Source organism: Adiantum capillus-veneris, chromosome 6 (genome assembly GCF_014529385.1).
Source record: "Adiantum capillus-veneris isolate H3 chromosome 6, ASM1452938v2, whole genome shotgun sequence".
NCBI lineage: Eukaryota > Viridiplantae > Streptophyta > Polypodiopsida > Polypodiales > Pteridaceae > Adiantum > Adiantum capillus-veneris.
Window position 1 is genome coordinate 155,610,716 of NC_140936.1, and position 15,232 is coordinate 155,625,947.

General features: G+C 48.1%; 1 protein-coding gene across 5 annotated transcripts in view; it reads right to left on the reverse strand.

The window, feature by feature from the left end:
* The window catches only part of LOC147456546 (protein ZINC INDUCED FACILITATOR-LIKE 1-like), a 238,449-nt gene that overhangs the window by 80,778 nt on the left and 142,439 nt on the right, over window positions 1–15,232 (reverse strand). For all 5 annotated transcript variants that reach the window (XR_015188465.1, XR_015188464.1, XM_086514984.1 and 2 more), the window contains 2 exons: window positions 15,138–15,187; window positions 14,980–15,055 (listed from right to left, as the gene is read on the reverse strand). Coding sequence is in view for 3 of the 5 variants with exons in the window: in XM_086514984.1 (XP_086371110.1) it covers window positions 14,980–15,055; window positions 15,138–15,187 (126 nt within the window). In the remaining 2 variants the exon portion in view is untranslated. The remainder of the gene's footprint in view (window positions 1–14,979; window positions 15,056–15,137; window positions 15,188–15,232) is intronic.

Genomic DNA, 15,232 nt, shown 5'->3' on the forward strand with positions numbered 1-15,232 from the left:
CTACACCACCTAGCCACATACACACATACGAAAGGTAACTCACCTAATCATGCCAGATTCCTACGAAACTTAAGGAACACCATCCCCTCACTAGAATACACCTGTCCCTAAGCTTCTACACTCAAAATCCTCATTCAAAACCCATCTGCAGAAAACGCGTAGGATGACAGAGCCGAATTTTGAAAGTGCCCGAAACTGAAATTTATGAGTACCTATGCGTAGCTTATGTCGCCACGATTCTATAGACTACTAGCACGCAGAAAACAAACATCGTTTCATACACTTATGGCCACAAATAGCTCGTAGATGCGTCGGCGTGTGTGCTTCGTCTCGCGGGGAATGCTTGGCGTTGTCGCGTAGCTCTCCTCCAGCCTACCGCAATGGTGCAGTCGGATCTCCAATGTGTTGAGCGAGCCGGGTGTTGCGAGAGGATGAAGCTCACGCTCACTCTCTTTCTCTCTCACACACAGTAGACGGCAGCGCTAAAACTTGATTATGAAAAAAGTCTTATTTACAAAATGACCTAGGTACCTTATATACTAAGGCTACCTTAGGTTTAACCAAAAATGGGGTTGAAAGGGTCAAATGGCTTTGTATTTACAATCTGGAAGTGCCATTGCACCCCGGCTTCTGAAACTAGAATAACTACTCATTACAAATGACGTTTATATCCATAATCCGCAGCATTTCATAACTCGCAAAAGATAAGACTTTGGTACGAAACTTGAGTTATGTTGTGTTGTTGACCCAACGGTCAACAAAGATCTTGCCCACCTCTGCAAGAAGGCGGGCCTGGAGAAGGTCTCGCAGCTCTCCTCTGCTAGGTCGGGTGCCGAGAACCTTGCAGATGATCGAAGTCGCCTGCAAACGCTCTACCTCTGCGGCAAGGCTCGCTTGCTCTGTCGGCGAAAGAGCAAGTCGAATGGTGGGCTCAACGGGGTCAGGCGAGGGGGCTTCAGGCGAGTCCCTCTGTGGCGAAGCTGGAGCCTCCCTCTGTGTCTACTACTGTGGCGTAAGAAGAGGATGGCGGGTGGAATCTGCAACTTGGCACGCAAAGCACTGCCCCAAAACGGAGTTAATGCTGTATGTACCGATATGCAGGATGCCACTGTGAGGAAAAAGAGTAGGCGGGCCGGGGGGGGGGCGTGGGCAACGGGTGGGGACGGCTAATGCGGGACCGCTAGCAACAGCGGGCGGGGGCAATGGTGGGAGCGGCTGCAACAGGGGGTCGGCAGCGGATGGCAGCGGCGGCAAGGGCGGTAGTGGCGGGCGGGGCTGCAGCAGCAGCGGCAGTGTTGCCAGTTGCTACAGCAGGGGTGGGCAGCACGCAGACAAGCAAGGCAGCAAGGGGGGCAACGAGGGCTGGCGGGGGGGCAGAGAGGACAGGCGGGCAGCGCTGGGGGGGGGGGGGGGGGGGGGGGGGATGGCGCAGCGTAGGGGGGACAGCAGCAACGAGCGGCCTTTCTTTCTGGTGAGCTTTCCGAACAAGTTGTAGTTTACAGTTGGTCTTTGGTCTGGTCGGTTCACACTAGACGGACTCGCTGGGCAATGACATGTGGCAGGGATACGATGGTTTAGTGGACATGGTGGCCAGGTCACCACCCCCACCCAGTGGGGATAGACTTAGGTGATGTCATTTATGAGCCGTTGGTGGCTGTTTATGATTGTATATATGAGTAGTAGCGTTTTGGTCAGAGGATCTTTCATATAGTCGTCTAGAGTGAGTCTATACACAGAGCACGTCTTCACCATCTCGGCACATCTGAGCCTCGACACCCCCATTGTACTTGTGAGTCCTGGGCTGGAGCTGAGTGTGCAGCCACGCCAGAGTCTGTATCAGTCTTTGAGATAGTTGAGTCATATATTCTGATCTGCTGTTGTGCCTTTGTGAGCTCTTTTGATGTCTATTGTTTCCTTTCTTTTCAGTCTGTTTGAGTGAGATTGTCACGCACATTGCACTGAGGACCACCCATTGTAGAGAGCACGACGCATTATCCGTGCTACAGGTGCTCTCATTCTGGCGATCACGGTGAGACCTCAAATGAAGTCTCACTCTTCGTTGAGATACAAATCGTGAAGCTAATTGGTTGTTACCTAGCTCCGCACTCTTGCTTGCACTGTGTAGATAGTCTGTTGGTCTGGTCCTCTCTCGCCCTGGTCCAACCAGTCCTCATCCTCATCCCGGGTTCTGGTCTAGTCCTCCTCGTCCTGCCAACTAGGTGGTCTAGTCACTATCCTCACTTGTCGTGGCCTAGACCTGTGTTGTTCAGCCCACAGTTAGAGTCTTCTTGCCCAAAGCTTGGTTGGATTGGTGGTCACTGTATGACACATACAAGGCGGTCAGTCGAGCGTCAAAGCGCACTACTGAGCCCTCTGAAGCAATATAACAGAAGACGACCTTTGGTATCTAGTAGAAGTCCATTAACCTCATCACCCATACCTCAACATACGACATCCCCCATTCCTTCATCCGGTTCCACATCTTCTAGATCACCTTCTCCAGTAAAGCTCTCTCTACTATTTTGCTACAGCAGGCTATTGAGCAACAGGCTTAGCAAGGGGCCATGGAGGCGTTGGCTAGTGTGTTGACCAAGGTAAACATCATGTTCCCCACCATCAAAGGACTCTCTTCAGAAGATGCTGACGACCATGCAAGGAGGTTCGTATCTCTCTGTAGGGGTCGTGGTCTTAACAGAGAAGATGCTTATTTGGTACTTTTTCCATCCACCTTCGACGGCTTAGCAGACAAATGGTACAGCCAGTTTGCAAAGAACCATTTTGCAACTTGGGTAGCCTTAAGACAACAGTTTTGTGCAGCTTTCAGGCCAGGTGACTACCAAGAGAAGTGTTGGATGAGTTGGCTAACATGGTGCTCCAGCCACAGGAGACTTTTGCAGAGCTTATGACTAAAACCAAGACTCTGGTTGCCAAGCTTCCCCAGCAACCCGGTGAATTCATGGTTAAGAAGTGGGTGGAGAAGGCGCTCCCCAAAACCTCTCAGCAAAAACTCCGAGAGAGCCTTCGACCTGACCCGACACCACTCTAGAGGAATTTATCGCAGCTGCTACTAGGATAGAGGGGGCTAGGAAGCTGTTCAACAACCCCTCTCATATAGAGACTCTCTCTGTGTTCTTGGAAAGTAGTCTTCCTGATCCATTGACTTGTTTGCGCAGGGAACTTGAAGCCCTAAAACTACAATGCGCTCTCCAAGAAGACAAATCAATCTCTCTTAGACAAGAGAAACTATCGCACCTGGAGTCTTTGGATCAAATCAAAAGAGAGCTAGAAGAGCTTCGGTCTCAGCAGGAGACTAAAGCTATGGTATGGTGCAGCTCTCGTCTCTCTCCAGGACATCCTCCACAGGACTGTCCCCTTCGGGCTTATTGGCACTTCTGTGAAAAATCTGGGCACGAAGATAAGGATTGTTACTATATCAAAGGATTGCGGCAAATACAACAAAGTCTAGGTCCTTCTCTCCAACGAGGGCTAGCACCTGCATCCAATATGGTCTCACCCTATGGCCATCAAAAACCGTTGCCCCCTCTGCTGACAACACCTCCTATGCAGCAAGGTATGCGCAACAACTTTGCATCCCCTAGCTTTTATCATGCTAGTACTCCCTCAATTCCCCAAAGCTTCTACACCTCAGCCTCTAGCTCCATGCAGCAACAAGAGCAACGACCACCTCGTCCCCCGTTTCGTCCATCTAATCGGCCAATCTTATGGTACAGATGCGGTGAATATGGGATTTACCAAAGTAAGTGTTCTTTACCTGAAGGGTCTCCTCCTTGCAAACATTATCCGGAGTCTAAGGACCACTACAGTAAGGATTGTCCCAAGCAAAGGGTATCCTCATCTTCAGTCCCGAATCAAAACCAACAAGAGTTTACATTCCCGAAGATCAATCTAATCACAGTGAACACCACCCCTCAGCCAACACCTGCTACACATACAGTTCGGCCACAACAAGTGGCAGAGCCCGCTGGCGTGCTCACTCGGGCACAAAGAGCAGCCCTGGGTTTAAGCTTGCCAACAGGACCATCTCGTCCATCACTTCCGCAACCTGATCAAAATGTCGAACCCTTAAGTGGTGAAAAGAATAGGCCAATCTCTATGCTTTCGGACATTGATGGAGCCTTCTTGGCAGCAATGGCTGACTTGCAACAGGTCAAAGTTTCGGAGGAGGCCCAGATTATAGGAGCTAAGCCCACAGCGGAAGTAATCTTGAAGAACACCTTTCAACAAGTGTCCCTTTATGAGATGCTCCGAATAGATTGAACCCTCAGAAGTGACACCCTCTCAATAATTCAGTCTCTGTACCCTGGTACAGCCTAGTGGCGGGTACCTACCTGTGCAGCCTTGGAATCCTGCATGATTTCATATCGAGTTGCTCCCCTCACCGACTACAAAAGTCCTCGTCTCACTGTATCTATTCTTGGGCATCAATTCTAAGGCGTTATAGTGGATGGTGGATCCGGGACCAATCTAATGCCAGAATTTACTATGTCGACCTTAGGTCTGCAGCCTACCCGCCCTGCTCCATTTACTGTTACATTGGCAGACCAGACGACAGTCTACCATGTGGACATAGTAGAGAAGGTGCCTTTGAGGGTACAAGACTTCACATTTAGCTTGGATTTTGTGGTGGTCAGTCTTCCTCGGGTGGAGGGAGGATTTCCTTTGCTGATTGGTAGACCATGGTTGCGGCATGCTAAGGCACTTCATGATTGGGGAAACGACGCCATATGGATACATACTCCTGGCTCCCAAATGCAACCAATTCGGCTCGAAGGAGGGATGGATCCAATGGCTCATCACAACTCATTGTCAGTACAGTCCAACCACGACCCTGAGCTCATTGTCAGTACAGTCCAACCACGACCCTGAGCAGTCCATCCCACTTGACGGGTCTGACGAGGATATGCTACACTGGTTGGAAGCTACCACATCGATGCCATGCTATGTGGTCTCTATTCAAAACTCACTTGTGCCGCCGGTAACACTATCTCTACCAACTACTCAGGCGGACACAAATGTCCAAAGTCCTACAGCAGACACTGGACCAGTCGAAGAAGTAAGTGTGTCAGCCCCAAATTCTCATGCTTCAAATGACCCACGGATGAAAGCCCTCGGCCTCGGGGAACCTATAACACATCACAAGAAATCCCCTCTGCATGAACTCGCCAAAGATCTCCCCTTTCCTCTAACATCTCCCAGTCGGACGCCCCGCCCCTTCAAAAGCACTCTGTTATGTCTGGGTCTGAAGATTTACCCTTCGAGGAGCTTCCACCAGGATGGTTACAAGAAGAGTATGCAGAGTTTCCAATCGATCAAACACCAGCACATGATGTCTTGAAGCTCCAAGAGGCAGCTCACTTCTCATCTTCGGAAGCACCCTCTCCAGCTACACCTCCTGACCCGGTCAAAGAAGTCAACCTGGGAGATCCTGACATCCCTCAGCACGTACTCTTAGCAGCTTGGTTATGGGAGCATCCCGCGTTACTCAATCAGGTAGTCTCTTTCATACACTCTTTTAAAGATGTTTTTGCCTGGTCCTACAAGGATTTGGAGGGGATCCCACCAGAATTGGGTGTCCACACTATACCTCTCGTTGAAGGGGCTAAGCCTATAAGAGGCCGAGCTTACAAGCTCAACTAGAAGTATGCTGAGGCAGTCAAGTCAGAGTTAGAAAAAATGCAAGAGACAGGGATCGTTGTATCTGTGGAGCACTCTGAGCGGTTATCACCCATGGTGATAGCTCCTAAGAAGCAGTTCAATAAAATCCGTGTGTGCGTAGATTACCGCGCTCTGAATAACGTAATTATCCCAGATGGTTTCCCCACACCTGTCACTGAGCGTGTGCTTGAAGATGTAGCACGGCTTTTGTGACTCCCTAGGGTATTTTTATTTACACTAGAATGTCTTTTGGGTTGAAAAACGCTCCACCTTTCAATCGGGCGGTATCTCTCATCTTTTCTCCTCTGCTTACGGATCATCTTCGCATCTTTATGAACGATTTTTCGACCTTCTCAGGTGCTCAATGTTCAACCCTAGTGGAAAATCTAGAGGAACACCTCGCTCAGCTCTCTGCTGTCTTCCTCAGATACAGAGAGGCACGCCTAAAGCTAAATCCTAACAAATGTCATTTTTTGGTCACCGAGGGCACACTTCTAGGCCATGTGATGCTTGCTCAAGGTTTAGCGCCTGACTCAAAGAAAATCGTGGCGATCTTAAAGTTACCACCTCCCATCAGCCCAAGAGGGGTGCAGAGCTTTGTAGGCCATACAGCCTATCATCGCTCGTTTATACGCATGTATGCACAGGTGGCTCAACCCCTAACCTGCCTAACCAGTGCTACTGTTCCCTTTGAATGGTCAAATGCAAAGGCTGAAGCTTTTGCATACCTCAAAAAACGCCTCACTGAAGCGCCTATCCTAGTGGCTCCAAATTGGTCTCTCCCTTTTCATGTGCATACTGATGCCAGTCAATTGGTTGTGGGGGCTGTGTTGACTCAACCTAGTAAGGAGTACAACCTTGATCGCCCTGTTCACTATGCAAGTTGTCTACTCACCAAGGCAGAGCGCAACTATAGCACCACAGAAAGGGAAGGTTTGGCTATTGTGTGTACTCTGCAAAAATTTCGGCATTATTTATTAGGGGTCCACTTCACGGTTATTACTGATCACCATGCCCTGCGCTATCTGCTCAACAAGACGCAAGTTGCAGGTCGAGTATGGCGATGGCTACTCTTATTTCAAGAATTTGATTTCAAAGTGGTACTCAGGCCCGACAAACATCATGTCCTTGCCGACCACCTCTCTCGCATTCACACGGGTGAAGAAGCAACGGGGGTTGCTGACGACTTCCCAGATAGCAGTCTCTTTAAGGTGGATACAACTCCGGAATGGTACGGCGATGTATTGCATCTGATTTCTACTGGCATGTACCTAGGGAACGCTTCTCCACTGCAGAAGAGACGACTGTTGTTGAAGTCTAGGCCATTCACTTTGATTGGTGGCCAGCTATACAAGTCAGGACAGGATGGTGTTATGAAGCGGTGTGTTTCCCCTCATGAAGTGGAGTATATTTTGGAGGATGCCCACACTAGTCCCACTGGTGGCCATTACCCTGGTCATATTACTGCCCAGAAGATTCTCCAGTGTGGCTTATGGTGGCCCTATATTTTTCGGGATGCAATTGCTTATGTAAAAGTATGTGATGTATGTCAGCGTTGTGGCCCTAAACCAAGCAAGCAGTCAAACCGTCCTCTGCAGGTCTCTATGGCATGGCAACCCTTTGAGAGATGGGGCATTGATTTTATAGGTCCAATTACTCCCTCCGCCCAACCTAGCAATCGGAAGTATCTCTTGGTGGCTACAGATTATGCAACATAGTGGACAGAGGTACTAGCAACAACGCACTGCACTGGCACTACGGTAGCCAAGTTTCTCTACGAAAATATTTTGTGCAAGTTTGGATGTCCCTTGGAAATCACCAGTGATAGGGGTAGTCACTTTGTGAATGAAACAATTTCAACCTTGCTTGCTAACTACAAGATTTTTCACCGAAAATCTTGTTCCTATTACCCTAGAGCAAACGGGCAGGCAGAGAGCACTAATACGGTTCTGATAGCACTCCTACGGAAAGCATGTCATCTTCATCCTTCGACTTGGACTCAAGCTATCCACAGCACCCTTTGGGCATATCGAACTTCTTTCAAAGCCACAACCAATCACACCCCATTTCAATTAGCTTTCGGTTTGGAAGCGATAGCATCCTTCGAATTCAACTCAGGATCTCCACAAGTCGGCAGTCTGTGTGCCAATGCAGATTTGGGGTCAGCATCTATCTCTCGTCTTTTTCTTCTGGATGAAAGCCGAAGTTTGGCTTCTCAGGCTTTGGAAGCAGAGCAGCTTCGTCGCAAAGCCTGGCATGATCTCCATCTCCGAAAGCCGCAAATAACGCAAGGAGCACTGTTGCTACTTTATCAAGCTAAGTTTCTGAAAAAAGCAAAGAAGTTGGTCCCAGCATGGCAAGGACCATATAAGTTGATGGAGATTCTACCCCACGGAGCTGTACAATTAGCCACCCTCGTAGGAGTTCCGTTGCCTTTAGTCAATGGATCTAGGATCAAATGCTATCATGCTTAAGCTGACGATCAACGGTCTAAAATCAAGTGTTGATCTTCGCCGACTCCTCAACACTTAAATAACTTCGGAATCGCTATCTTCGACATCCCTGCTATTCTTTTTCATCCTATCTCATACACCCTCTCCTTATACAGCTCTCCTTCTGCTGACTCTGTTGCGTTTAATGGGCTTGATTCTAGAACTGGATAAACCCTCCCCTTCACTCTCTGTCTTCAATCTCTGTCTGTATCCTATGTAACCCCTCTTCTGTGTTGTGTGTAGGAATGATTCTAGTCTTGGGCATAACCTACCCTCCTCAACCTCGACTCATGCCCTTTTTCAAAGCACAAAATTCTGTTGATCTATAACGTCTCAAGTGAAACTAAATTCTTTTTCTATGCATAAATGCCTCAGTATTCTTGAGTGTGGTATTTATGAAGGTACCATGTTCACTAGCAATTTTACTTCGCGTTTTATCTGCCACGGATTCTTTCAGAGGGGTTATATGATCTCCAATTTCGGGAATCTTTCCTGCTCGTGCCTTGCTAGTCCCTTTGCCTGTTTGGTGCTTCTGGTGTCCTCTCATTCATTCTCTTTGCTTCTGAGTGCCTCGAAAATATCAATATCCCCTCACCTCACCCTGAAGCCTTGTTGCCCTGAATCTCCCCTCACCCCTCCCTTGCCCTTTCTATCAACCAAGTGTGGTAGATTGGTTATGCCATTTCATTTCCCTCTTGAATAACAGGTCTTGAGTTCAACTCCTCGGTGGCCAGATCTTTAAGGTCTCGCAGAACAAGTAAAAGCCCTAGCGTTTTTGCAAGGAGACAATTTTCAGCCCTATCGTTTTTGCAGCAGCATGACACCTCAGTGTTTTTGCAAGTGTTCGCGACGAATCAGCCCATAGACCAGCGTTTTCATTTTTTGCTTCTTCTTCTTTTTCAACCCTCTGCCCTCACCCCTCACCCTTCCCTCTCCTCTCAACCCACTCCCCTAGCCCTAGCCCTCGCCCTCGCCTCTAGCCCTCCCCCTATCTCCTCGCCCCTTGCCCCCTCTCCCTCTCCATCGGCCCTCGCCCCCTCCCCTCACCCTCGCCCTCGTCCCCGCCCTCGCACTCCCCTATCCCCTCGCCCCTCACCATCCCCTCGCCCCCCGCCCCCCCCCCCCCCCCCCCCCCCCCCCCCCCCCCCCCCCCCCCCCCCCGTCCTCTCGCCCTCACCAAGCGGCTACCGCTCTCGTCCTCGCCCACGGGCCTGTGCAAAAAAAAAAACAAAACAAAAAACATAAAAGCATATTAAAATAAATGGACACCTATACTTCCCTCGCTTTAAATTAAAGCTCAGCGTAAATCAGCCTCACTTTCATGAAATTCAGAAGCGAGTTCTCTCTGCATGTTTTGAGCCAGGTGTTCCTCCATCGCCAGAGTGCCTCCAACCTCTCTCCATCGCCAGGTGTGCCTCCAGGAGCTCTCTCCGTGCTCCGTGCTCCTTCACCATGCTCCTCCACCGATTCTCAGTTAAAGATTCTAGGGCATAGTTTATCAAGATGGTTCGTACTCGGAATAGAGAGCAGCACCTCCAATTGGAGGAAGAGTCCTCTGCCTAGCTCTGAGAGTAAATCAGACTATACTCCTAGTTCAGAGCAACTTTCAGAAGAATCTTTAGAGGAAGATTCACCCCAATCAGTCACTGCTGGCAAGGTCACCACTCTCCAGGTGCCTCGCCCTTCTGGTGCCATCTCGAAGGTACCTTTACTAATGATCTATCATTTACAGGCGCCGAACCCGGCACTCAAGGATGTGTTCTCTCAGCAGCAAATGATACACTTGGGTCTCCAAAATTTGGCTCAAGCCGATTTGTCCTGCACAATCTCTAGTGCCAAGCTAAGTTCCCTCTTGCTTACTTTTCCAAAGCTAAATGGAACTACACTTACAGTGGAGGATATCGGACAGGCTATGGGAATATTGAATGTGCTGGCACCTTTGCCCGCCACCAAAACCTTCTCGAATCTCTCCCCTGAAGACACTACAAATGCATGCCAGGAATTGTTGCTGTACTCACATGCAGACTATCACAGGAGTCAGCAACTGTATTTAATTTTACAGTATTATTTTTTACTGCACGCACCGGAAAGAGCAATAGTTCCATCTTCTCCAGGTTCTCCAGGAATATGCGATGCTTTTTTTTGTCTCTACCACTGCCTACCGTATCCATTTCACCATCTGCTGTTTAAAGCACTACAGGACAGGGCAAAGCGTTTTCGGACTCAGCGTAAAGGGAAAGCGGAAAGGTGCAATTGCTATGGAGCCCCTATTATGTATTGGGTAGTGCAAATTATACAGCAAAAGGCAGATGCAACAGTTGTTCTCACCTTGCAAGATGAAGCCAAAGAACAAGAACAAGGCCGTTCCAAAATGGCCAAAGGGAAAGGCACCTCGCGCAAGAGGGCAAAAGTACAAAAAGATTCAACTGAGCAGCCAGCAACACTACCCTTCTCCAAATCACAAGTCAAAATCTCTGGCGTCAATACTGCAACACCAAGAGTGCGCATGACTACTTCTGTGGCCACCTCTACTTTCACACCACCTCTTGTGAGTAGTGTTGCAGGCACCAAAACACAACCTGTGTCGGCAGCACCACGTACTACTCTTAGTGTAGGGGCACCTAGGGATACTGCAGGGGCATCCACCTCTGGGACACCTACACCTGAACAGCATGACATATATGCTAATTTTGCGCCTCAAGCGGATAGACTTTTAGATGCGGCCAGAAGAGCCATTTCGACGATTATGGATGCAGCTCTCTCATTGCAAGGTATCAACGATCTACATCGCGCTGTCTATGAGAGTATGCAAAGGGAAGTGCGCAGCCATCTTCAACGAGCGATGGATAGGGACATGTTAATTGCTACGGCTCAAGATCGCATAAAGATCCTCACTCAACAGGTAGTGAACCTCAAACATATTGTCCACACTCAACAAATACAGTTAAAAGAGGCAAATGATATGGCCGCAACAGTTCAGGACCTCTCTCCTGTGGTTCATACAGTGTGTCCCTCATGTGCCAAATACCAAGCTGTAGCCATTTCACAGACAGTTACAGCTACAGCTACAGCCTCGGTTTCTACCCAAGTTCCTGCTATGGCAACACAGATACAAACGAATGTTTCCAAAGCCCATTCAGGGGATTCTCAAACAGCAGAGAAAACAAATCCTACCAATATGGAGTCTAAGATAGCAGAATCGGCTTTATCACAATTTCATGGACCCTTATGGCCTCCCCCTCCCAGTCCACCTCTTTCCCTCCGCACTTCTACAGCTTCCTTGGATTTCAACCACCTGTTCCACCATCTCAGCCTACTCAATCTTTTTCAGGGTTTCCACCTATCCCGCCTTCTCAGCCTACCAGTTTTTTCCTGGACTTCCACCCGCTCCACCTACTCACCCTACTCAGTATGCTGCTGCTCATGGGGTGGCTACTCCATATCCGATGTACCCTCCTCATGGCCACTACCCCTCACCATACACATGGCCTCCATCTCCTTACCCACCTTTCTACCAGCCTCCTCCTCCTCCATCGTCCGACCACCAACAGTAGATTGCCGATCTTTCAGTGCTTCAGTTCCGCTCTCCGGGACGCGCAGCGGTCTTGTGGCCGGCAACCTGTAGCAAGCTACAGTGTCACTTTCACAGGACAATTAGTTTACAGTTGGTCTTTGATCTGGTCGGTTCACACTAGACGGACTCGCTGGGCAGCGACACGTGGCAGGGATACGGTGATTTAGTGAACATCGTGGCTAGGTCACCACCGCCACCCAGTGGGGATAGACTTAGGTGATGTCATTTATGAGCCATTGGTGGGTCTTTATGATTGTATATATGAGAAATAGCATTTTGGTCAAAGGATCTTTCATGTAGTCATCTAGAGTGAGTCTATACACAGAGCACGTCTTCACCATCGGGCACATCTGAGCCTCAACAACCCCCATTGTACCTGTGAGTCCTGGGCTGGAGCTGAGTGTGCTGCCACGCCAAAGTCTGTATCAATCTTTGAGATAGTTGAGTCATATGTCTTGGTCTGCTGTTGTGCCTTTGTGAGCTCTATTGATGTCTATTGTTTCCTTTCTTTTCAGTCTGTTTGAGTGAGATTGTCACGCACATTGCACTGAGGATCACCCACTGTAGAGAGCACGACACATTATCAGCGCTACAAATGAGGACAAATCACCGCGGTAACTCCTCAAAAAGAGACACCTCCAGGACTGATTTGATGCACCTTTGGATCCTGTTCGATGTGGGATTGCGGATGGCCACCAAGGGTAGATTTGAGGCTGATTTACGCTCCCGATGTGAGAAGAATGATGGCCTGAAAAGGCAGATCTCGAGGAGGCCGATGATGGACAACAATGGAACACTCGATGCCGGCGAGAATGGCCGAGGTGAGAGCTCCATGGGTTGCCGAAGTACCAGACCGCAACAGGGAATGGCTACGAGGTCAAATCCAGCTAGATCTGATGAGGCAAGGGCTGAAAACTGAAAACACTAGATGATCTGCAACTGCCAAGCTGGTGCTAGGGCTGGAATTTGCAATTGCTGGCTGATCTTGCCAAGAACGCCAGGGCTGATCTGGATGCCAAAAATGCTATGCTGATCTACAGCTTGGTTTAGCACTAGGCACATCTGCAACTTCTTCTGTAACTTGACTCAATTGAGAGCTCTCTTGCCCCCTTTATAGGTGAGGTATAAGCCTTATGAACTAATTTAGGTTGAGGTATGGCAACTGTCCACCAGGTTTTCCGACAAATAAATCATAAAAATGATTTATTAAAAATAGGTCCAAAGGGGTCCTGATCTAAGTGCAACTGTCACAATTCCACCCAACCGGGAATCCGATTGACGCGCGGTCTGGCACGTTGGATTCCTCTATCCTAGAACTACATGCTCAACATGCCAGATGCCCAGTGTAGTGTAATAACATATGTCAAAACGCATATACAAACCATTTATGCAAGAGGGTTCCAAACTGGAAAACCTAATCTAATGGACTTGTCCGGACATGCAGGTCCTGCGAAAAGGCTCATAAAATTGCCAGTACTAATCCTCCTCAGATTCTAGATATCCCTATCTAGGAGGACGGGGAAAACTGGCTCTGGCAGTTGATGAAGCCTGTCCACGTGGTACACAGAGCCATGTGCACATGACAGTGGATTTCCTTTTGCTCAAGAGAAAACACACACTTTGAAAATAATGACAAAATTATCCTTTTAATACTCTCTAGATCTGAGACGTCTTTACCTGTTTTGTTTTCTTAATTATGAGAGAATAATCTCTCTCTCTCTCTCTCTCTCTCTCTCTCTCTCTCTCTCTCTCTCTCTCTCTCTCTCTCTCTCTCTCTCTCTCTCTCTCTCTCTAGCACCATGGTAGATCTTCTAGCACCGATGGATGGAGATGTATGCAGAGGCCTTTAGTCTCTATGATCTCTCAGATGATTCGGGCTAAGGCCTCAGTGCCACATGAAATTATTCGAGCCAAGCTAGTTGCCCCCCCTCTTGTGGTCGAGGCACTTACTAGATCAATTTCCTTCATGAATAGTTTATGGGACCTCCCTAAAGACAGATATGCTTGGCTAGCCCTTGAGTAATCCCGACAGCTAGCGCTACAAGGGGATACAATATGCTAGTATGGACAGATGACATCATGGTTTCAAACGCATGGTTTCAGCATGGATAGACCGCCTCCGTTCTAGTACCTCATACGTCAGGATCTGATTCAGCTTGATACTAGGAGCACATGGAAATAGCCGAAACAAGAGTTGGGCACGAAGATGGATTTCTATAGAGAGCATCTTCTCCAACTAACAGAGGATGGATATGTGATCAAACCTACCAATATGGACACTCATTTATCCCATGGGATATGATTGCTATTCGTCAGATGCGCACATCATCGCACCAGTTAGAGATTGAGACCGGCAGATTCAAGAAAGGGCTTTGGACTACTGGCTAGAGTCATGAGATATAAGGATCAAAGATGCCTTGGGTTGTTTTTGCTAGAGCTGCGCAGACGGAGAGTCTCTTGAGGAGATCACGCAGAGGGAGACATTCACAGACAGAGATCACTGACTTCTTTAGAGCAAAGACTCGGTAGTCAGATGAGCAAGCTTCACAGCAGAAGGCTGTGAGCTCTTGTAGAATCACCCTTTTCTAATGAAAGAGGTCCTTGCCTCGTCATAAAAGAATTGGGGTGTGAGGGCCCTCTCTCTTGTTAGGTCTTTACCAGCTCTCCAAATCTTATAGAAGGGAGGTGGCTCTTCTTCTTTGTACCCAAGCTTGGTACATAGTTCTCTACCATCCATGTCCGCTGGTGTGGAGTCTTTCGTCTCCACTATGCCGGTGACTCTTATGTTGAGTCGACCAGCATGTCGCATCTTCTCCTCCTCAAGGGTAGTGTGAACGAGTAGGATGTAAGAAACTCATACTGTGTTAAATTTCCAGCATGGGTTTTTAGTTAGTGTAGCGTGTATGGTAAAGTCTTGATGTCGTTCATGCATGCAACTAATATTGGTAAAAGCTAGCTTGAACAAGATAAGGAAATCCTTTGCCACATGCTACTATAAGGCGCAAAAGGTTTCAAAGACTGCAAATCATTTCCAATATAAATACAAGGAGTTGATTTGAGCGAAGTATTGAATTCCAATAAGTGATCCTGCTCTTTGATATGACAGTGTGAGCATACTCACAATGTGTTTTAAACATAAAAACATCTTACTTTTCTTTCTTCACACGTGATCTGAAAGTGCTTAAAACAATTCCACAACTTATCAAATGTATCAATCGTCTCCATTCAAATACTTACGGGAAGCCAGAAGCTCAAAATAAATCCTGCCAATGCCAATACTGATATGCACAAAGAAGGCAACGCATATGGATATCTGCAGCTAAAATCACCTTTTAGACCAATGAATTGATCCCAAATAGAATATACGTACATTTTTGTGGTATGTATCAACTTACATGTCAAACAAAGAACCACTGGGAAAAATCGAGGGTAGTTTCTCTGAGGGCTGAAAACCAAAGCAAAGTTCTTAGTGCAAACATTTATGAAAAAA